Source organism: Copadichromis virginalis, linkage group LG7 (genome assembly GCF_057382275.1).
Source record: "Copadichromis virginalis isolate Kocher_CV1m ecotype Utaka linkage group LG7, C_Virginalis_male_GT1.1, whole genome shotgun sequence".
Lineage (NCBI taxonomy): Eukaryota > Metazoa > Chordata > Actinopteri > Cichliformes > Cichlidae > Copadichromis > Copadichromis virginalis.
Window position 1 is genome coordinate 47,590,669 of NC_140624.1, and position 23,906 is coordinate 47,614,574.

Here is a 23,906-nt window from a genome sequence, read left to right on the forward strand (position 1 = left end):
GATGCTCTTTAATGTAATGCCTTACTTAGAAATAAACAGGAGACAGGAAATTAAAGGAAAGGGGGAAAAGGAAGGAAAGCGATGAAGATGAAAGATGGCACTTTGTAATTGATAAGCGGGAGGGGTTTGGGGAAGCTTTTGGAAAATGCACAGCACAGCTGCTCCCCTGGGATAGGTCTCCTGTTGTTATGGTAACTGTAGGACAGAGGTCACATAATTGTTTGCGGGTGACCATTCACGATTGCGTGCAGTTTTCTGTAGTATCAGTATGAGAACATAATGACCTCGAGACATGCAGACCATCAGCACAAGAATATTTACTCTGATCATATTTGCCATCATGGAAATGTGAATATAGAACCACGGTATTCACTGCTCTCACCTGGTTCATACTGTCCCACCTGGTCTGCAGCGTTAGACTCAGCTGATGGTGTGGATCACAGATAGAGTTTTGTAAAGCACAACATTTAGATCATCATTGGACAGTTTGGTGGAACATACAATCCATGTACTGACTGTAAGTATTTATGGCACAATATGTAAAGGTGGGGAAATTTGGCAGAATTGGTAGCTGTAGGCTTTTCCAAATTTCAGCAAAAAATTACAAGTATGGCAATGTTGTATGTCTGCATCAACATGGTAAAAAAAAATGAATGAATCAATCTCACATCATACCAATCCAGTAAGAGACAATAATGTAAAGGTTGCAGTTAAGCATATCTTTGGTAGCATTCTTTCATTCAAAGGGAGTTGCCTTTATTTACTCAGGTAAAGTAGAGTCTCTGAAATTGTTGTGTCTTCACTATTGCGAAGATCAGTCCAAATACCGTTTTTTTGTTATAGTTTTCAACTGCTTGGTTTTATAGTTAAGGATAATCTAGCCTTATCCCAAATTTCTTTTAGTTTGAATTTGATGATTGATTAATATCTTTTTCTTCTCTTAATCTGAAAATTATGGGCTATTTCCCAAATTAAAATGGATTCTTAGAAAATGGAAGTAAAAACTTTATAAATTATATTACATTATAAATGTCATCATCTGCTGGTCCATTCCCCCCTCTTTGCTTAAGGCCCACGTAGAGTCCTTAAGCCTGTTCTTAAATTCAGTTAGCTGCTCTGGAGGCTGTAATGTTCACTCCAACTGCAGTCTTCGAGAGCTACTGTCCTGCAACTTTTAGATGCATCCCTACTCCAACGCAGCTGAATCAAATGGTTGAATTACGTCTTCAGCAAGTTTGGCAAAGGCCTGCTAACAAGCCATTCATTTGATTGAGGTGTGTTGGAACAAGGATGCATCTAAAAGCTGCAGGACAGTAGCTCCCGAGGACTGGAGTTGGAGACCCCTGCTCTAGAGAAACCCAAACTCTGTGCTTGAGTTTGATGTTTAACTCTGTGGAGGAGGTGTAAACCAATTGAAAAAATGCATATTCTTTCACATATTTGCATAAAAATGCATATTTGTTCACATATTTGTTCCACCAATCATGCATGATTGGTGGAACAAATATGTGAAAAATTAGAGATGGTGATATGCTGTTTTTCATTTGCCTGGACATTTAGCCATTAGCACGGTTGTGGTCATCACGCTGAACAGTTTAAACAAGGTTTGTCTTTTCTGTCAGCGGAAAAAAGCGACGAGCAAGTACAGTTAGCTCTAATGGGAATGCCATTCATTTTGAAGTTATCTGGTCAAATGACAAATTAGAAAATAAATTGAAAGTTCGTCTTAATAATAATAGAGATATAAACCTGTTGATGTCTGCTTCAAAGTGTGTTCAGATCCATTCATCAGCTGTTGGGACTGTCAATTATTTATTTAGTTTTATTAAATTTTTACATTGTTAATTTTAGACGCAGGAAAAAAATGTATAAAACATGTAAAATTTCTTTTTTTATTCATTAATGAATGAAAACACCTGCTGGCTTCGTCTGGTTATCAAAGCATTAAATCATATTTTTTCTAAGTTCAGATTTTTGCTGTTTACAAATTCAGATCAGTATTGCTGTTGGCGACTCATTTGAATATGCCATTTCTCTTCAGAATGAATCGTTACTTTGAAGGGCCATACACATGACACCAGTGAGATTTATGAGATCCAGTTCAATTCAATTCAGGCTTATTTATATAGCAACAAATCATAACAGTCGCCTCAAGGACCCTTACTGTAAGGTAAAGAACCTGCAGACCCTACCTGGGAGAAGACGCCAACAATCACAGCAGGAACTTTGCAGTGAGGGGAAGGAAAAACCACTTCCTTTTAACATGAAGACACCACCAGCAGAACCAGGAACAGGGAGGGGCAGCCAAATGCTGCTGCTGCTGGGGGATGAGGGGAGTGACCGTAGGGAAACAGGACAAAACACAGACTTATGCCTGATTTAGATTCCTGTGGGGAACCTTTGTACGTAACCTACGTAAGTAGTTGATGTCATTGCCCACATTTATGCTTATTTGTTAATTACTGTGACGTCGTGCCAGACGATTTTTTTTTTTAAAAACTGCCGGGACCTTTTTATTCGTCCTGGCTCCTCGCTTTTCGTTTTTTTTTTCCTGATATATGTTTGCCTCAGGTTTTTTTCTCTACTTTGTACATTCGCTCACATCCATTTCGGGAGTTTCAGCAAATTTCCTCCAGGAATCTGCTGACATTTGTGAGTCCTTATATTGACGCTGTGATTATTGTTCTTTATACTGAGGCAATGATTGTTATCATCTCATGGATAAATTCAGTGCTGCAGGATGTTATAGGATGCAATGAACAGGCCAATCACAGTAGATGTGGGCTGATTCTCCCCAACGTGTAGTTACATTTTTCGGGAGGTGCATGTCAGGTGACGTCATAAGATACAGCATACATTTTCCACTGAAGCATAAATTGGGAATAAGGGAGAGAAAAGAAACACATGGGGATTGAGAAGAGGTGTGTGGAAACAAAATGCTCAGTGCATCACAGAGCATCATATGAAGCAGTCTGAGCCTATCTCAACATAACCAAGGGATGGTACAGGGTCGTGTGATTTAGCCTCAACTATAAGCTTCATACAAAGATAAGATGTAAGATTCAGACTCCTCTCCTCTCCTTTCTGTGCTGTTGCCATTCACTGACTCCCCTCCTCCTTTCCTCCTTCTGTTTCTGTTATCCACTTTGTCTCCTCCATCTATTCACTCTCCCACCCTGCATCTCACTCTCTCTGCCTTTTAGGGCTGGTTTTGTTTCCTTCCTTAATGAAGCAATGGTGGAGATTATATTCTGTTGAAACATTGATGACTGTGAAACACTTTTGGAACACGTGTACATGCGCTATATGCACACACCGCACACAGACGCAAACATAGACACAAAGGGCTTGCACGCCGCAGATGTCTCATGGCCCATTAGCCTGCGTGTTTCATTCATCTTTCAAGGCAGATTCAGGGAACAGACAATGTTAAAAAGTCTGCAGTGAAGTCAATGTCATATTTGGAAGGTATCTCAAAATTTATTGATATGTTTGTTCTTGGTCTTCGGCTTAAGACACGAGGACATGTTGCTTAAAAGGGGTTAATGATTTTTGTGCGTGTATGTGTGTGCTCGCTGTGGAGAATGTGAGAAGGAACAAGTGTATCTGACAGGACAGGTGGCTCCATTGTGTCTCTAGCCATATCTTCAATGGCCAGGGGTTCGTGTGCATAAGACAGAGAGAGATGGGGTAGGCAAGGTGCAAAAATAGACTCCATATAAATCTCAGATCTAAATATGTGAAGAAACACAGAAGGAAAAAAATTATATATATCCCCAAACATCTTAGATTCCTTTGAAATCATCATGTTTATCCTGTGACAAGCCTTGTAACATGATTAAAAGTCATCCATTACTGTCAGTGACTCACTGCTATGACTTGCACAACATGAAGAATAAATGAACAGAGGCAAAGTAAGGAGAAGAAAGGATAAAGTGATAAGCTTTACTTCCAGTTTCCTCTTTGGCTTTTATGAAAGTGCATTTCATTCTAAAAATACCTCCTATATACCCTCTATCTCACCAGAGCTTATATTGGAGGTAATGGGGTCTTGATTTTATCTCTAGGCTACAGTGGACCATTTAGAAATGGAAGGTGAACAAGTCAAAATGTATAAAGAGTAGCATTAATTGTTGCATGCTCAAAAAAGTACAGTCTTTCAGTTTTAAGGTTTTACATATCAGGACATAAATCATCTTTAGTAGGTCTAAACTTGGGTGTATACAACCTTCAGGGAACTACAAAACATGATTTATTATACAGTGTCAATATTTATTCAGCAGACACGAAGCCAAAATGCAGAAGCCATGTGTGAGAAATTAAATAAGTCCTGTGATTCAGTATGTTTTGAATCGCCTTTAGCACCAGTAACTTGAAGTAATTGTTTTCATGTAATTTCATGATTCTTTCACATTGTTCTGAAAGGATTTTGGCCCGCCCTTCTTTACAGCGTCGCTTCAGTTCATTGAATGTTTACAGGTATTCATTTACACACAGCTCTCTTAGCTCTCTTCAGTCCTACCACAACATTTCAATAAGGTTGAGGTCTGGATTTTGATTGGATCATTGATTCTTTTCCTTTTCATTCATTCTTTTTCGGCTAGTGTGCTCTGGATCATTGGCCTGTTGCATGACCCAATTTGAGCCTCATTGCTTCACACACATAACACACTTTGGTATACAGAGTAGTTTATGCTCAACTCACTGACTGCAAGGTGCCCAGATCCCGTGGCTGCAAAACAAAGCCAAGTTTCATACCCAGGTGGTATGAGGTGTTGTCATTGATATGCTGCGTTGGAGGGCGCTAAACACTAACATCTTCACTTTGGTCTCATATGTGCAGAGGACATTGTTCCAGAAGTCTTGTAGCTTACTTGATGCATCTTTGCAAACCTAAGCTGTGTCACGACTTTCTTTTTAGAGGGAAGGTGCTTTCTCTTAGCAGCCGTTCCAAACAGGCGATACTTGTTCAGTCTTTTTCTAATCATGCTGTCATGGAGTTTGACATTTACCATGCTAACTGGGGGCTGTAGAGTCTGAGATGTAGCTCTTTTTTTTCTTCAATTTCTCCGAGCAGTGTAATCTGACCTTGGGGTGAATTTCCTGAGACGTCTTGGGAATAATGGCTACTGTCTCGAATGATTTCTACTTATTATGAACTTCAAATTGCTTGGAAATGATCATATAACCCTTCCCAGATTGATGATTAGCAATAGTTCCTTCTCTATAAATCGTTGTGTTAATACACGCCTGAATGCTTCAAATAGGCAAAGTGCCAAAGCATCAGCCTTTACTGAAGCGCTTGCAGTGAACTTGCTGATGATCAATTAATCAAGTGCATTTGATTAACAGCACCTGGCTGCTAATTACCCTGTTAATTCCCAAAGAAGCAGTAAGACTCTCTTTAATTTTCAACACTGCTTCTGCGTATTTTGTATTAGTTTTTGTTTCATATTCAGATTATTTTTTATTATGTCATGATATGTAAAAACGCTAAAATTAAAAGAGCGGTTATTTTCTTTTTAAAATAACTGTAGAGGCCAGGCACATCATCCACTAAGAAACAAAAAACAATAATGGCTGATTTATGTACTTAGTATCCATATTCTTATCTTATCTTCTGCACAAGGGCAGCAATGGAAGCCGTTAATGTTAAAACATTTTGGGATTTTGTTTATGTTTGGTGCTGAATGAAAGAGCACCTTTTTCTGTAAATATGGGCCAAAAGTTTAGACAAAAATACAACCAGGCCAATTGTTTCCGCAGAAACTAATTTGAGCTGTGTAAGTACACAAACGTCTTGTGAAATATCATGAGAACTGCCTGAGAGGAGGCAATATTATCTCCAGTTAGAGCACTGCATCTTGTGACTGCAGCTTGTCATCATAGTTTAACTTGGCCAGTACAATGAGGCCCTTCACAAGACTTGATGGAGACTTAAACAAGTTAAAAGTGATTCTGTAAACTTGGAGATCTGGGATTTAACAGGTAGATTTTATTTTTGGTACTTTTTCTTGGACCACTGTCATTGTCCTATGGTAAATTATTCTATCTTGGGTCAAGGGCCCCTCTGTATAAAGTCTTCTGGTTTCAGGAAGGTGTCTCTGAACCATATTTAGTGGTGAACACCTAACACATGTTAGGTGTTCCTGATAAGAAGAACAGAAAACAGAATTAAAATGCAGCATCAACACATCCCACTAAAAAGTTTCAACTTTGTAAATGTTTCCTATACTCAGACTGATATGTTCAGCATCACCGACTACTCTGTGGCCTTTTTATAAAATGCAAATTAAAATATGCGGGCATGAATGATGTGGGCCAACTCAAAAATGATTTTGGAAGGATGTTAAAAGGGATGGATTGCCAAGTGCATGGGAGGAGGACAAGCATTGTGCTGTTACACACACATTCACATTAGTGTGTGACAGGGTTATTATGTTAGGCCTTGGGAAATGGGTGACGGCAGTGGTCATGTGGACTACAGCTATACTTTCAAATGTTTTGAAACATCGCAGGGGAGATAGATGGATGAAAAGATGGGTGGCTGTTTGTTTGTTTTTTAATGTAGGAGTAATCTCATTCGTTTCTGCAAGAGGTTTGGTTTGTTTTCTATTCCACTGCCTCGAGGGCACAGTACCAGTTTAATTTGACTGAGTCACTGCAGCAAGCTCGAGTGTAGTGCAGCAGCCAGCAGCACTGGTGAACTGAATAGTAGTATATCACAATATGAACTCACTTGCACTAATATTACAGTATAGTGTCTGGCATTTTATCATTTGATGCAATGTTGGGGACAAAAATTACCAGTGAAGTTGTTTTGTATGTCTCTTTTCATACCTTGGAAGCCCCAGAGGAGTATCTGAGATTTCCTTTGCTTTACCTTGGTCCACGGTGTGCTCTCTCTCATGACATGGTTGTAAGCATTCCAGATGTGGGATGCGTTCCTCCGTCTCCTCCAGGTGGCGCAGCCAGGTCATGATAGTCTCTATGCAAGAATTTGCAGGAGCATTATTGCTTTAAATGGCACTGTGATCATCCCAAAAGACACTGTTTTGTCTTGTCTCATCCTGCCAGTATAACTCAACATCATTATAGGAGTATTTCAAACCAAAAAGTGTTAAGTGGGTTTATCCAAACAGCCTGAGGCTGACTATTCATTCTCTGTGTCTTTCTTTTTGTCTTTTCCTCTCTTTCCAGATGTTGGAGCCTAAGGTGGATGCCCCTTCATGTGAACTGGGTGGAGTAGGAGGAGATCGAGGAGGTGTATGCCTCCATCTGCCGACACGTAGCTCAGAAGGGGAGGAAAGCAGCCTGTATCCCTCCAGTCCCTCTGAGCCCCCAACGCTGGGTAGTCCTCACCCCTCAGAGCCACTCACCCCTCTGGATGAGGTCTACATGCCCCTTAGAAGTCTGGTGGGATCTGACGAGGGACTTAAGGTACCTCCAACACCACCGCCTTCCACTGAGGGTGAGGATTCCAAGAGCATAGAGGGGCATGAGATGGAACTCTGGAAGGACAGGAAGGATGAGGAGAACAAGCCAGAGGAAGAGGAGGATGAAGAGGAAGAGGAGGCCGGCAGAAAGAGTGTTGGGAGCGAAGGCTGCGAGAAAGAAGATGAAGGAGACGAGGAAGGAGAGAGGAACGAGGAGGAGGTGAACTTAAACCTGGTGGTGTCAAACACAGATGAGGACAATGTCTCAGAGCCGCCTGACACCAACGCTCCCCCTTCCTCCTCCTCATCTTCGTTTGTTATCCCGGAGCTCCGCCTTGACCGCTCCTTTAGCGCCGATGCCCTTTCTTCACCCAACACTGACGAAGAAGAGTACGATGAAGATGAAGACGAGGAGTCTGAAGAAGAAGATGATGAAGACGACAGCGACGATGCCTACCTGCAACGCAGTGACAGCAAGCGCCGAAGCATGGTAGAGGGTGCCACGTGTGAGAAACACGGAGGAGGGGGGCTGAGTGTGCAAAATTCCCTCCGCAGGCGCACACACAGCGAGGGCAGCCTCCTGCAGGACCCCCGCACACCTTGCTTCACTTCTGACAACGCCATCAACTGCCTAGAAACTGGAGGGGGATCCCACAAGGGCGGCTGGACACTCCCGTCACCTAAAACCTTGAAGAAAGAGCTGACCAAGAATGGAGGCTCCATGCATCAGCTGTGTATGCTATTTTCTGGGAGGAAGGTAAGCAACGTCACTGTGAAATACCAGTGAGGCACAGAGAGAACAGGTCACGAAGTACAAGCAACAAGAAACACACACAAACAAGCACTGCGATATTGACCAGTGGTGTTTCAGCTACTCCTCCTGAATAGCCCAGTTACTTTCCAGTGGTTTTAGTGAAAAGGGTGACATCAAGTGGTAAAGCAGAGCAAATGCATGCTCTACCTGGTGTTATAATTACATCAGCTTGTAATTAACACTTATAATTATTCACAGATTGCTCACATTTACATACAAAACACTTTAATGCTGATTGTTAAATTTTCATAAATTTCAAATGACTGTCTCATTGGCTCTCTAATGTTGTTATGTAAAAATCTGTAAAAGATCCAAGAATACTGTGAAATTATAGCATTATCTATAATAGCAGTGTGTTTCCCACATCTCATACCAATCTGTGTAAGTTTTAAGAGTCAAGAATTGTAGAAAATTGTAAAGGTAACAAACAAAAATAGAATAGTGCAATAATGAAATAATTTATGGGCTCCTATTTGAGAAGGATTTCTGCAGTTTGAGATTAAGTGCCGGTAAATGTTGTTTCACTTGTCCAGCAGAGGGTAGCATGCATCGTATTGTCTTGCCTTATGCAGCTCACACTCAGTAACAGAAACAGTTGTGCTTTTTCTCACTTTGCTCATGCCAGTGTTGAGTAGTGCTAACTGAGAAATTATTCTGTCTCATGTTCCTGTTCACTATGAAGTAATAGGTTTTTTATTTGTCCTTAGAATTATCACACTGACGGTGCACACGGACGATTAATCATCTGTGCCACCGTTTCTTCCAAAACTATTTATAGTGCTGGTCTGCACACCTGTACACATGTTTCAGAAGAAATAGTTTGGAAAAAATGAGAAAGAAAGAAAAGAAGGATCAGAAAAATGTATTAAATGGAAGGAAAATAAGTCAGTGATAGCAGAACTCAGTAGGCTCTAACAGAGCTGATTAAGTGCTTGCTTTATCAAAAATACTTCTCCTCTTTATCTGCCTCTCCCTCCACAAGTCTGTCAGCACACTCGGCAGCCTTAAATGGCAAGGTGTGTACACTGCGCAGGGAAGGAATGCAGCAGACGGAGCTGCAGGCTATTGGTCTTGGCAGATTCAAGGGTAATTTTACTACCTCTTGCCGTCATGGATACAGTTCCTTTGAGGCTTTTGTTTCCATTATTTAAAATGACATCTTCAGGCGCAGTGTGTGTGTGTGTGTGTGTGTGTGTGTGTGTGTGTGTGTGTGTTTTAGTTAAAGCTATCTCTATTTGGTTTGCAGTGTTATGCTGTTACAGTAGGATGAAATCAGAACCACTTATCAGAACCATTTAGCCACACGTGGTGGGGACTTTAATTAATTTAGAATCATTAACCTTGACATTGTTTTTGGAGGTAAAACAAAGAAACAAACAGAAACAGTGTATACAATGTTGTCTGATCGTGTTTGTTTTAAACTTGCAGTGAAACCTTAGCTTCACTGATTACATTGTTTTATTACTATTTGAATATTTGACGTGCCACATCAGTTATCATACACTATAAGATACTTTGCACACAACTCAGTGCGCTGCAGGTTGGTGTGTGCGCGTTAGAAAGTGTGACAGACGTGTCTGGCCTTTAACAAGCACCAGGCGTCCTCCTGTCTTTCTTTCCGTTCTGCACCTTTTCTTCTCACTTGATGTTTTTAGTGGCCTATCATCAGTGCAAAGAGAGCCAGGGACGGACAGAGAGCAGGTCAAGAAAAATAATGTCAGTTTGTTTGACTGTGAGATTTTTCTTGCTTACTGCTTCAGTGAAACGGTAAGCAAGGACCGGACCGGTGAAAAATTTGAATATACTTTTGTCTGTTTCTTTTTAATCCTCGCATTTTTGCCTCTCGACTTTTCAACTGTTCATGTTTTATCCATGCAATGAACCTGATCTAGCTCAACTGTTTATAAATGTAAAAGTTCTTTGGTGTCTTTTCACATTCCAGTAGTTCCTGTGGTATTTTATGGTATTACATAAACTTTATAAGGCATTTCAATCAAAGACAACAGAAAGCAAAATTATAGCAATAAACATTTTAAAAAGTTTAAACCAGTAATACTTAAATTTGTGTCTTAACCAAGTAGCCAGTAGTAGTGCTCTTTCAAGGTGCTTGGTGCTTGTTTTATGTCACCGCACGAACAAAATACTTTATGAGACAGAAAGTCAAATTTGATTTCAAATAATTGTTAGTCATAAATAATTTTATTTATTTTTTTTACCATGAATGTGGTAAACAATATTTTTAATTAGTTTTTTTAAAGTTTAATTTAAAAAAGCTAAAATTGTTCTATGTAAACAACCAAAACAAATGGAAACCAGAGATGATCAAATTATCCTTTTTTTTTTTACAATAGTTTTTACAGAAGGAGCTAAAACCAATAAATTGTATTTCCAGTGAGGTCATTACATTGACTCTCCTCTCGCTGCACAGACACCCACCCCCTCGCAGATGTCGCTGACATGTGAGGATCTAACCCAAGCAACCCAAAGAAAGAAAGAAAAAATCTGTTTACGGGGCTTAAATGTTTGTTTGGATTTTGAATAAATATCGCCTCTCTTTACAGATGTTGGGTGGGGAAACTATTTCAGTGTGTTTACTGAATGTGTGTGATGCTTACATTCTTGCGTTGACATAAGGATGGCCCCAGGCAGATAGTATAAAATGAACACTGATGAAAACAAATTAGTATGTATTTAACATTTAACATCGGTGTAGTTTGGCATGATGTTATGGACACCTCTGACAGTCGTAAAAATGGTCTCAGCGTACTTCCAGCCCAATCACTGAGGCCGACTTGCAGTTTTCTCTCATGCAAGGCAGTTTCTGTAGCTGTCCAGCATTATATAACATTAACTCCCCCCCTCTTACTTTTACATGAAATAATAAAAACAGTTGTTTAACATTATTTAGCATTATTTAAAGAGAGAAAAAAACATATTGTTGGCTTGAACATAACTTAAAAATTCAGTACGTATGCAGATGTTTTCCAGTAATGTTTGTGCACTGTGCACATAATCAGGCCGTCCAGTTCTGTTGTGTTGGCTCCCGCACAACTAATTTAATGTTATAAAAATATATATATTTTTATAACTAATGTCTAAAATATAATTGGGAGAGTAAAGCATATGTATTATGTTAAACAGGTTGAACGCTAGAAAAACACTCATTGAGTAGAAAAGATAGTTAGGGTTAAGCACACATTAAAGAGGTTAAAACAATAGAACACACAGCTGTGTGTTTGGAGTGACGTACCTTCAGAGAAAAGATTGGCTTCTGTTTTTCTCGCCTTTACATAATACTTTCTGTGCTGTAATAATAAGCAAGAAAAACATTTACAGGAACTTAAATATTCTATTTTAGGGTGACACAGAAAAATATGAGTAAAGCCCCAGCAATTTTCCACTAGAAAAACTATTCTATTAATCCTTGTCTCTCATTATTCCTCAGGCCCTAAGTTGCATATTTGTTAATTTTAGCTCAAAGGTTATAGGACTCCATATCAAGATTTTTGTGTTTATCTCATATGGCTCAGCGCATGACCGGGCCTAAGAATAGGGTTGGTTGTTTGGTTTTTTTTACTGAATGAACTAAATAAGTTATTCACGGAAACTGTTTAAAAATATAGTGTATTGATGAGTACCAGGCTCATCTCAAGTGTTTTGTTTCAGCATAAGACAAAACAGGCGCCACAGGTAATTTGCCAGGTGCCAAGGCGCACATCACAATCGGCACGTATCGTCTGTGAGCACTACGACCCACTGAACACAGATGGCGTTGTGGACAAAAGCGTGGGTTTTCTTGATTTTGTTGTACAGTAGTTGGCCTGGATGGGACAAAAGGCCACAGTTCAAATGCACGCAGGGCACAGCCAGTCCACTGCAATGCTAAATGAGTAACATGTAAATATTTACTGAGACTGAGCAAACTTTCAGAGCAGTCAACACAGCATCCTGTCACCTCCTACTTATTGACAAAAAAAATGTGAATGAACTGAATGCAATGTTTTTTTTAGGTTGTGCTGTGTTACTCCACAGTTTACAGCAAACTTTAATGGTGGAGAGTCCATAATGTAAATGTAATGTGAGTGTCCATGTACGTTTCCAATAAAGGGAAAAAGGAGTTATGTAAGTCTGAACAGGACTTTTTCTTTTTTTTTAAATTTGGGAACAATTTATTATCTCTTGTTGTGAAATCAGGGACATCTCCCTTTGTCTTTCGGTGAAGTCTTCTGTGCTGTCTGGAAAGTTCCAGAGAGATGTTATGTCATTCTCCCCTATCCCTGTCTCTGTATGTTTGATTGTTCATTTGTTTTTTAAATTTTGACTTAAGCAGGAAGAGGAATGCACAGTTGGGGAGAAAGTAACCGCACATACCCACAAACCCGAGGTGGCACATATATACGTCTAAGTCTATATACATATTTCTGCATCAAACAATCCCTTAGTCACTCTGTATGCAAACAGAGAGCTTTATTTCATTCTTTCTTATTCTTTTTTAATGATTCATCTTCACTCCCAGCCATATTGTAGCTACATTACAGAACAACACACAGCCAAGAGGTCCTCTTGCATTCTCCTTCAATTTTTCCACATAACAGTTTCCATTTGTTTTATTTACAACATTGGCCTGAACTGTTTTGGCATATCACGAGAAGTTATGGCACTTGTAAATCACACACACACATGCACCCACACACAGTGCCAGTGGTTTTCCTACGGCGCACTGTTTTAATGCTGTGATTTTCATGGAGTCACTTTCTCAACTGACTTTTAACATCTTATAAAGCAAGAAACCATGTGGTAACTTAATTGCCTAATGAAGAATAAAATATTCAGGTTGAAGCTGCAGGTCCCATACAAAATGTCTCTATCCACACCAGCAGATAAAGTGCTTTGGAGAGATGAAAATTAAGTTTATGTTGTCGTGCAGAGTCCATTAGCCCAGATAATATAATGCTATCTACTTATCCAAGTTAGCCTGCCTAAAATGACTTCACATCTGCAAGCCACTTTGCAAACCACTTTCCCTTCAGCACTGGCTTTTCATGCTTAGTGAATGAGGCATGCAGTGTTCTGTGCTGGCATCTCAAAAGAGCTGACAGATATTAATAATTGTAGATTACTGACATATGATTAAATGTTGTAATATGTAAAAATTTATCTGTCTAACATAATCCTCTCTAAAAGCACAGTATAGATAAACTTGATTAAACTTGTGCTAGGCCAGCTTAGAGCATCCAGAACCAAACATGTATGCTGTGGATGTTTCAGTGCTGAGTAGAGGCTTTCCTGTTGCAATGTGCATTTTAACTAAGTTAAACTAAGTTCAGTAGAAGTTCATAATATTCTTATTGGCTTTGAGAATGATGTTATTGCTTACATCCACTCCTTAAACGTTTGTTAGAAGCTGTTTCTCGTAGCTCTACGAACACCATTTTAACATGTGGAGAAATTCCAGGCTTGATAAGTGTACTTTAACTAATTCATACAAAAGTAAAGTAGTAGAATACAGACACATAAAAAGTGTGTCTGATTTAAAAATGTAATCTTTGTTAAAGATCTCAACGTTCATACTCCAGTGCTACTACTTAACCACTCATTCATGGAGTTGTGCATTTTTACAAAACCCCCACAACAAAGGCTAGCTAATCCTGAGTAATTATGCTTGCATTATCCTTGTTTATTTGTTATCAGTTGTTTGCCTGTTTGTGACTGTGCCTGAATTTTAATGGGGTTCGTGAATAGTTACTCTTCTGAACTGTGCATGAAGGAGTGCTCTACACATGTCAATACCAATGACTGTAGAGGACCCTGTCTCAGTAATTGTAACAGACTGCCTGACACCTGCTTCCAGTACCAACACTTAACAAAGTTAGTGACTTTCTACAGTATGAAGAACCAACACGGGAGACCTAACAGACCTAACTGACTGAGAGCTAGGAAATCACTGGAGAGTATTGTTTCAGTTGTCATCAGCTTGATGACTAATACAATATCGCGTTATCACTTGCATCTCGGGAATATGCAAGACTTTGAGCAGTATACAGGAATGACCATCAGCATTTGCTCAGTGACCTATAAACTAATTACTGCGCAGAGTGTTTGATGATGCTTTTCTTTCGTCAGACACGTTGCCCTGATGTCAGAGCACTTACTAGAAGAGCTCAGTTCAGCAGACCCGCACTGTCTCCTATAGTGTATTCTCTTTGGTCGGTAAATGTTGGGACTTTGGATGCTATCACTGGCATTCTCCTGACATTCAGATGACTCAAGACAAGACAGACTCCAGAAGGCCTCCTGTTTCATAGTTGTGTCCTCTGTGTGTTTGAACTGAGGTGTTTACAGCGCTCGTTGCCATAGCAGTGTTTTGGGTGAGTCAGCCAAAAAATACTGCTATGGCAAAATATTTAGATAAATAAATGTTTATAGATGGTTCCATAAGTAACCCGTGTACAGCTGTTGTTATTAATGATACCTGTGGCCTTTAACGGAACTGTTGTTCACATATGTGTGCGTCACCCACCAGTTTTGCACAGTGAAGCTTACGGGACATTGCTCTAGTTGGTACTGTTTGTCTTATTAAAATAATTATGAGCTTCAGAAAAAAAAGCTCTGAACGTATACATCTAATCTCAGCATTTAAAGTAATGTAGTGAAGTTTTTTTTTTTTAATTAATCAAATTCACTTAAAAAGAGCAATTTTCTCCATCTCCTGTTTTTGTCTCCAAATGCATTTGGCTCAGTGAAACAATACAAATGGTTAAACATACCAAAACTAAATCAGATCCTTCTTCCACCTAGCAATGTTTGGCCGACTGGGTATTTAATAAAATATTTAATAAAACAAATATTCCTCTATATTTAATAGCTTGCTTGCATGTTGGCATATATTCTACTATCCTGCAGAGCATCATCTGCAGCACACTGCTCCTCTTTTAACCACACATTCAAATCTCTAAAGAGGCAAAGGAGGCAACTCTAACTATGTTATATTTATTGAGATCAATAGTAGACTTTCTGAGTTTGAGAGTTAATGAATATGTGAAAATGACTTGGCTCTTTAAAGTGTTTTGCAGCATCATGGACCGTATTCAATATGCAGTAAATGACGATCAGGTTCATTATAAAGTGTATGACTGATCGCTTTGCTCTTTTGTGGCTTTTCCTCTCTATTAGTGCATCACAGCAGAGGCACCATCAGTTGCAAAGCCAACAAACCCTGCACATAATTTATTTGAAGATTCCCTTTAGAACTGCATGATGACAGCAGCCCTGTTGCATAGCTGTAAAAAGTGATAAGAAGCTGGATAACTCATCTGTGTAAGGAATTCTGATGCCAATGATGTCCAGGAATACATCTAGGCTTTTTTTCTTTTGGGGGGGTGAATTTGGTTCATTTCTCATTTATTTGGTTAGGTTTGTACTCTAAAGCATATTTATTTAGTGGCTTAATAAGAGGTTGTAGTGGAAAGAATTAGATTATAGCCCCACTTAACAGGCAGTGTCATCTGTGTTGAAGTGCTGAAAGGAAAACTCACTTTCTCGCTGTGTTGTTGTTCATGCTGTAGATCGTTCTGAAATGAAGCAGTAAGAATCAGAGGGGGTAGGGTGCATTTTTATATCCCCACTGGGGATATTAAAAAAAATTAGCAGGGGGGAGATATGTAGACCAGAGAGAGGGGAAATCCTCCGCTACCCTCTATCATACCCGATGTTGTAAACTGACTGAGAGACCAGCATATATACCTTGTAGCTGGGTATAAATATAATAGCAACAAAACAGATTTTGGCCACCAGTGCAGGACACGTGTAACTTCTTTCTGTCCTTTAGCTAACTTTGGTTTTTCTTTTAGCTAGTGTTGTGAAGCGCAAACATCAGTTATACATATTTCATTTTGCTGGATAAAAACCAACAAATCATTGGAAAATAGCAAGCTAAGTTGCCATATCAGCCTCAGAAATTTGGATGAATTAGCTGATCTTATCCACTCAAGACAGTATTTTGCCTAGATAGCTTGTAGATTAGCTGGCAAGCTAGCATTAGCTAGCATTAGTCTCAAGAAAGTGTGCTCAGTGGTGATTTTCATCCTCCATCTCTCTATGAGCTCAGTTGAATTTTGGCCGCAATATCAGTCACATTCACATTTTGCTGGATGATCTCCACTCAGTAAAATACTTCCAAATACTTCAAAATTTTCATCTAAGTCCTTTGCAAATTATTTCACAGATTATAAATGGCAAATCATTCAGTACATGAAACTTGCTGTGTAGTGCTAACAGACTGTACTCTGTCAATACTCTTCAAGGTCGCTATTATTGCAGTTGGTAATACTGTTAATACCAAATCTGAGCATTCATCTGCACAGTCGGTTGTCTTGGATAGACTTTGAATGAACTGTGTGTTCTGACTGAAGTAAAAGAGGGACATACATGGAGACAGACGTACATGTGCAATTTGTGCTATCAGCACATAAATCTGCCTTGCTTTGCATTGTAGAAGCATGTAAGTGTGTCCCAGCACGCACAGAAACAGGACAAAGTCGTACACTCTGTTGTACTCCCTGGGCAGCAGAAGTCAGGGAGAACAATGCTGGTGGGAGGATAGGAACACACATGCTGTCCTCACAGGATGGGAACAGAGTCAATGGAGCAATCAGCCCTGAAGGGTAAAGACAGGAAAATCACAGTTCACTCTTTGCTTGTTCATTATGGAATAAAAGATGTAATTTAGCTAATGAATAATCTTTTTATTCCTAACCCTTTTATGTATTTTCCATGGAGTTCTTTTGCTTGCTATTTTCTGTTATGACTACAATAATCTGTTGAATGCCTCACATTTAATCGTGCAGCAGTGGTACTAATTAACGTAAAGTTGACTCAGCTTGGACACAGTATAAATAATGTTTATCCTTTTTTTTTTAACGTAAAGTACATTTAGTTTGCTATAGAGAGAGAACAATTATTAATTTCACAAAATGTATTAAATACACTGCTATAGCTTTTGTTTATTTTTAGTTGATAAAACCTTTTTACAAAGCCAACCATTTCTTTTAGTCCAGATTGGAGAATGACATTTGTCTTTAGCAGGCATTTTATAGCTTTAAAACAGCCGACGCACAAGAAGCACTGATGTTCTACTTTTGCTTTCAGTTTTCTTTTTTGTGGACAGGTTACTTTTTAAGGGACTATTTGCACAGAAAATAATAATAAATAATAAATAAAAATAAAACATACTTTTTTAAAGCTGCTGATTTTCAGAACACATCAAAGTAAAAGAGTTTGGACATGGCGACTTAAAAATGACTGGGAGCAGATGCTTTAAGTTCTCAGTCACTCTACACATTGAGACCAATGGTAATGCCAGATATTCCATGACTGTTGTGTGTTGTTTACTTCCCTTGGGACGGAGGAAGCATGACATTTACACAAATGGATGTGTGACCCACATCATTCCCCTGCTTCTGTGTTTGGAATCTCATTTGCAGCATTCCTTCCTTCCCTCTTGAATGCCATACATCTCTTCCTGACCTGCTACTTTCCTAGTAATCACTTTAGTTGGTGGCAACCAGCCCTTCTGCTTGGCTGTGATAAAAATACAAAATGCTAATAACAGATTCAAGGCAGCACCTGCTACTCACAGCACTAACACTCTTGCTCTATGTGTTACCACTCTGACCTCAGGACTGTAATGATCAACGAGACTGACCACTCGTTGATGACTGGTGATGCAACATAAAGCCAATAGGACAGTGTTATCTGGCTCCCTCATATTGATGTGGAAACATTATACTGAAACTAAAGGCAAATAATTTATTTGCACCAAGACAGTGGTAATTATTTAGGATTTAAATAACCTCCCTTTATCAGGGATGTAACGTTCTAGTTATAAAAAGTGCAGCTTATCTGTGCAAACGCACTTTAGTATGATCTGAACAGTCTGTATTGCTGAGGACTGTAACTGCTATATTGAATCCTAGCTGTGAAGCTTTAGTAGCAGTAGTAATAAAGATGTCAGGATGTTCATCAAACATGGAACATGAAAAAAAGTCATCAGACTGAACAAGGTCAGCATGATGACTTTTTAGTTTTCCTTGCTTTGGCTATTAAAGTAATTACAAGAGAAGCTGAGATTTTATGAGACACGTTGTTCATTAGATATCCTGAAATAATATGTTGAAAAATCTAGATGGACGAATGTGGATTTTATCTGCAGCTGCAGTAGCCTTGAAGGCTAAAGGCTTATTATTTTACAAAATATACACTTCAGTAAAGACACAGTTTTGTAGTTTTGCCTCTGTATACCACCACAGTGGGTTTTTAAGACTTTCAACTTTACGTCAATGGACTTAACAAAAACAATGCTTTAAGTATTTAGGAATTATAGACCATTTTAAACATACATTCAGAGGGTTAAAGTTATTTGGACAAACTAACATAATTTTAAATATAAGGATTTTTTTAAATACTTGGATGAAAAGCCTTTCGAGTCAATGACTGCTAGGCCATTACTGCAGCCCCCTTTAGTTGCTGCTTGCTTGTAGGTCTGAATTCTCAATTCAATTTTGTAATTAATAATTGAATTGTTGACTGACTTTAGCGTTGAACAATATCCCATTACTCTGACCTGAGAAGCTCTTTGGTTACTGTATATATACATATATATCTTATATACTTATTTAAAATTAGCTCAGTATGTGTTTGTTTTTTTGACATCTTCCTAATGTAGCTGCTTCTGATTAGGAATCAGTGACCTACTTTTTCAGTCTGTGTATAACAGCCAGTTTTGGGGAGAACTCTGTAGCTGCAGCCATTTAGAATTACATGCAGAAAGGTCATCTGCTGGTCAGAAAATGTCTTAGTAACCTGACATCTTGTCAGAGCGGTTCAAAAGAGTGACGTTGTCCTAGCATTGTTCATTAACATACCATGACATGGGAAGTACTAATGCAGGAAAGCAGCCATCTCCGGAGAGGTGCTGAATAACAGGAGGCAGGGAAGAATCAGATCAAGCATTCAATATACCCAGACATCCTCACACACACACACAAGCACAAGCACACACTCAGACAATGCACCTATTGTAACCACTTTCATAATGTAGTTAGAGTAGGAATGAGTCAGTATCCTGGCTGCTGGTCACTGAGTTTGTTCAGAGATATTTCTGATAATTGTAGTTGTCTCATTGTACTGTTTGGGTGCGTGTGTGTTAGAGTGTATGTTACCGTTCGGTTACACCAACAACTGTACACATTCTGACCGATGAATGCAGATAAACATCATGCAGCCACTGGGAAGACCACAAGATTATTTCCTATCATTTATAAAGGAAGCTGGAAAAACAATAACTGAAGCAGTTATATAATAACGCATAAAGAATTATAGAGGCATCTAAAAATGTTTTCTCAGAGCTTTTAATACAAAGCCATAAAAGAACTGTGGAAAGAAAATGTCATACCAAAAGAAGCACTGAAAGCATCGTGTGTATGAATATGAATAATTGTTTACAATATTCTCCCTATCTTGTTTTTCTCTTCAGACACAGGTCACCCAATCAAACTTAACTATATAAATGGTTTAACATGCCAGAATTAAAGACTCCATCTTTTTTAGCACTATGTTGTCAGTTGTAACATTTAACTTTAGTGTTTAATCTGAAATGATCTCTATTTTCCTTATGCTCTGAATTCAGTTCATTTCTCTTTTATTTAGTTTAGGGTAGTTTTCACTCTGAAAAGGCAGTGGATGTTCACGTAATGAAACGTTGACACGGAACACGATCTGAATCATCCCTCTATACAATGTCATCTCTGTTGTCACTTTGAGTTCTTCCACTTAAACACTTTTCAACAATTTTTGCAGAAACAACAAAAATACACCTTCAACAGCGATAATTGTTTTGGAGCATAACCAGTTGTCTTTTATTATACCTTAAGTCTAATGCAGCGTCTAATCACTGATTTCCTTTCCAGAGATGAAAAAAAAAGTAAAATAAAATTGAACACGTACGATTACCTTATAATATCTTTTCGCCAAATAGCCTGTGTTGCACATGAAGGAATGATAAAAACAGTCTAACAGCAGTGCCAGAGCACATTCCAAATGATTATTTTAATCAAAGCGTGTTCATTATAATTTTTGACCTCTAATTATCAAGTATGATTTCTTTAATTGAATTTAGATTAGTTTTAGATTATTTGTTTTCAGTGTGTGTTGATATTACACTACAATTACTGAGAAAACCTACGAGAGATAATTAAAAAAAATAATTACGATTCGGAGTGATAAAATGCGGTCATCTGCCTCAAATTAAGCAAAGCTAATTGTCGAGTAGTACTTTCCTGTGGAGGTCCTGGAGTTAGAAAATACATCTTTACGCAAAGTAGGGACCTTTATGTGAAACTATCTTCAATACATGTTTTTTTTATATACTTGCATGAATATAACTGTGCGTCACTCGTTCTATTTTGAAAAGTAATAATAGGCCATTTGCATAACAGGCTTTCATAACCCAGGAAAATCACCAGACACAGGCTGCTTGTTTGATGATTATCTTGGCCATTTTTCTTGCCCTTGAAAGTATCTGCACAGATTTATGCCAGAGACTTGGAAAAAACATAGGTGACTAGAGACAAAAAACAGCAAACTCTGCTCTCTCCAAGGACCACTGAAGGAACAATGGATTGTTTATATCAGCCAGAAAATACAACAGTATACAAAGGGAAAAAGGCAAAAGCTCACATTTAACAAAGAAACAGGAGACCAAAAACCACAAAACCAAATGCCTAATATGCAATTTTATCCAGTTGCATGAACTACATAAACCGTTTTTCCAGTTTTCCAGTTCCCTGAAGCAAGCGTTTTGCTTGCCAGATGAGGAAGGCTAATGAATGAATGAATTTGTAATATAAAGAAGCATGCTGTAATTTTGCATTTTGCAGCTCACGCTATTGATGTCTGACCCTTTCCTTTTGTCTGCTTTGTGCTCATTGCTACGTTATCACAGTGAAATCAAAAACAGCTTATAGAGTGATTTTAGGTGAGGGCTTGAAGATAGAAATACATTCTGAGCTTTATGTTATATTCATTGCATGATTGCATTTTGGTGTTCAGATAACAACTTTTGAATGCACAAGTAGGATTATACCAATAAAAGTCAACCCAGATTGAAAACTGTGCAGACTGGTCTGAAATCAGGCAGGCAGTCATGTGAAAAAAAGTCCTCTTTTTTCTGAATTCTGTGGCTTTCGTGTGCTTAAAAATAACACTTTAATCTTCAGGGAATCTTTTTGTTGTTGCTGTTATAGCCTAAAGCCTACACCAGCCCAGCTATCTAAACCGTTAATATTTTAGTATCGGTAAAACTGTGTTTACTTATCAAAGCTGGCTCGCATCAGAGCTTCTGGAAAACCAGGTTCAGAGCAGGGCAGTGATGCAAGGTTTTAACAGCATCATTAGATCACTGTGAATGGGGTATGCCACATAAACACTGCCACACAATGCCAGGAAGCGGGGCTCTGACACGCAGCACCAATCTAATGCTTTACTAGTTGGAGTGGATTGCTCAGACACTGGCTTGTGAGTTTGTGGTCAAACAGACAAAGAAACAGGGGGCTGAAATGGATGGAAGCAGTCTGAAGGAGGCCTGATGACGAAAAGGCAGCAGGGCATGAAAAGCCAAAAAGTAGTTTGAATACACAAAGAGCAAAATACATTTATTCACCTCTACGGTTTTAGGTTGGGGGCGGATTTGGAGTCTGACCTGAGTCTGGGTCAGGAATCCTTCTGAGCTGTGTTCATAATATTGTTCTTACAGTGTGTTTGTCGGTGGTGTGGAGTTAAAGAATGAACAATTTATTGAACTGAAGGCAAATAGTTTGTGTCCTATCCCAGTGTGGCACACACATATTCTCCTTTGATGTTTACTGAACAGACATGCCACGAGCATGGGTGTCTTTTTATAAACATTTGAAACTTTATGTAGAACTCTCCAGAACACGTTTGCCTATGTTATTCACACATGCATACATATATAAGTACACACAATGGCCTCCAAAGGCACATGTGTCACGAAGTCTGTTAAACTTTGTATCTACACAGCTGTCCCGCAATCCGTAACAGCGTGCCAACATGTGCATCCCGTGCGTCAGGGGGCTATGTCGCCATGTGGTCTTTGGCTAATGCTGTGTTTTCTTGCTGTCTTCAGTTAAGTTTGTTCTCACAGAGACTCGTGCACCAAGGCTATTTTTAGAAAAGCCTCATACTTTTGTTATCCTCTACTGACCATTGCCAGGCACACAGTTGTGTGTACATGTGTGTGTGTACCGTGTGCGGGCGTGAAGCTGGGCTTGGGCTATCAGAAGGAACAAAGAGGAAAAGGAGCAAAACAGAAGAAAAGTAGAACTAATACCTAAGAATACATTTTTAATGCTTTTATATTATATTTTTTACTACTCAAAACTAAATTCTTTGTATTAACAGTGCTATACAGTTTGCTGAAACTCAAGTTTTGAGGCTCTTTGGGAGTTACACATAAAGTCAGATGGTGTTTGGTGCTAATATTCCACAGGTTTGCAAGTAGCTTATATCAACAAACTGTAATAATATTTTTCACTGGACGACAGGACCATGGCCTCATAAAAAATATTTCCGTTTCATTTATTTAAAACATAGGTGTCATAAACGTCCCTGTTGCTCTGACGCTGTTTCCTATGAAAGGCTTATATTCAGGTAGACCAGTGGTAATTTGTTGAAACCCATAATGACTTCCTCTTATGTAGAGTTTAATCAGTGTGTTCCTGTAGATTGCACCCTCACCCTCATGAATAGAAATTAAGTGGAAGGTAGAAGGGCATTTTTATCCTTTGTGAAATTATGGTGTTGCAACTGAAGACACTCCTCCCTTTTGACTAACTTTCCACTGACATCACAGAGCCATATTTCTTGATTTGCAGTGCTGCTGTTGGGTGTAGACAGGAGGTTTGGCACTCCGTGTGTGTGTTTGTGTGTGTGTGTGTGTAGAGGGGAGGTAAGAGGTGAAAAATACTTATCATTTTCAGGTGTCAGAATATATTTTATTTTATGATCTATCTGTGCTCATGGCCTTTTTTCCCTGTTTGAGCTTGGATGCCATCCACATTAATGTTTAAGGCAGACTACCTCTCCAGATATGTTCAGCAGCAGGTGCTAATTAATTTAAAGGGTTGGCATGTATTTGGATGAAACATCCAGATTGTAGCAAAAGCTCACATATACACCCCTCTGCACTCATTTAGGTGAAACAGTAGTCTAGTTAAACATCACCTGGCATGAGGACAAGTTTCTTTGAAGAGGGCAAAGTCTTTTTCCAGTTGTGTCCTGTACTTTCAGGGGGAAGCATCATTGATGGCTCTGTGGAGACTGGGGCTGCCCTGTTGTTCTCTTACTCTGAGATTAATGATTAGATTCTGGTTTCTCCCATGAACCTCAGTGACATAGTCTCTTTCCAGACTAAATAAATAAATACATAATACATGGACTATGTTTGTAGTTTGATTCTGTTGTGTAAGTTTTGCTTATCACAGAGTAAACATCACGGGTGTTTACTGGTATTAGATGTTGAATGACATTGAACAAAATGGACATGAAGTAACAATCAAGACAGACACTGACTAAGTGTCAGT

The 23,906-nt window shown here is 38.9% G+C and overlaps 1 protein-coding gene across 3 annotated transcripts in view; it reads left to right on the forward strand.

The window, feature by feature from the left end:
- rgs3a (regulator of G protein signaling 3a) overlaps window positions 1-23,906 on the forward strand; it is a 122,970-nt gene that overhangs the window by 82,709 nt on the left and 16,355 nt on the right. For all 3 annotated transcript variants that reach the window (XM_085463834.1, XM_085463833.1, XM_085463832.1), the window contains one exon: window positions 7,201-8,193. In XM_085463834.1, coding sequence (XP_085319960.1) covers window positions 7,201-8,193 — 993 coding nt within the window. The remainder of the gene's footprint in view (window positions 1-7,200; window positions 8,194-23,906) is intronic.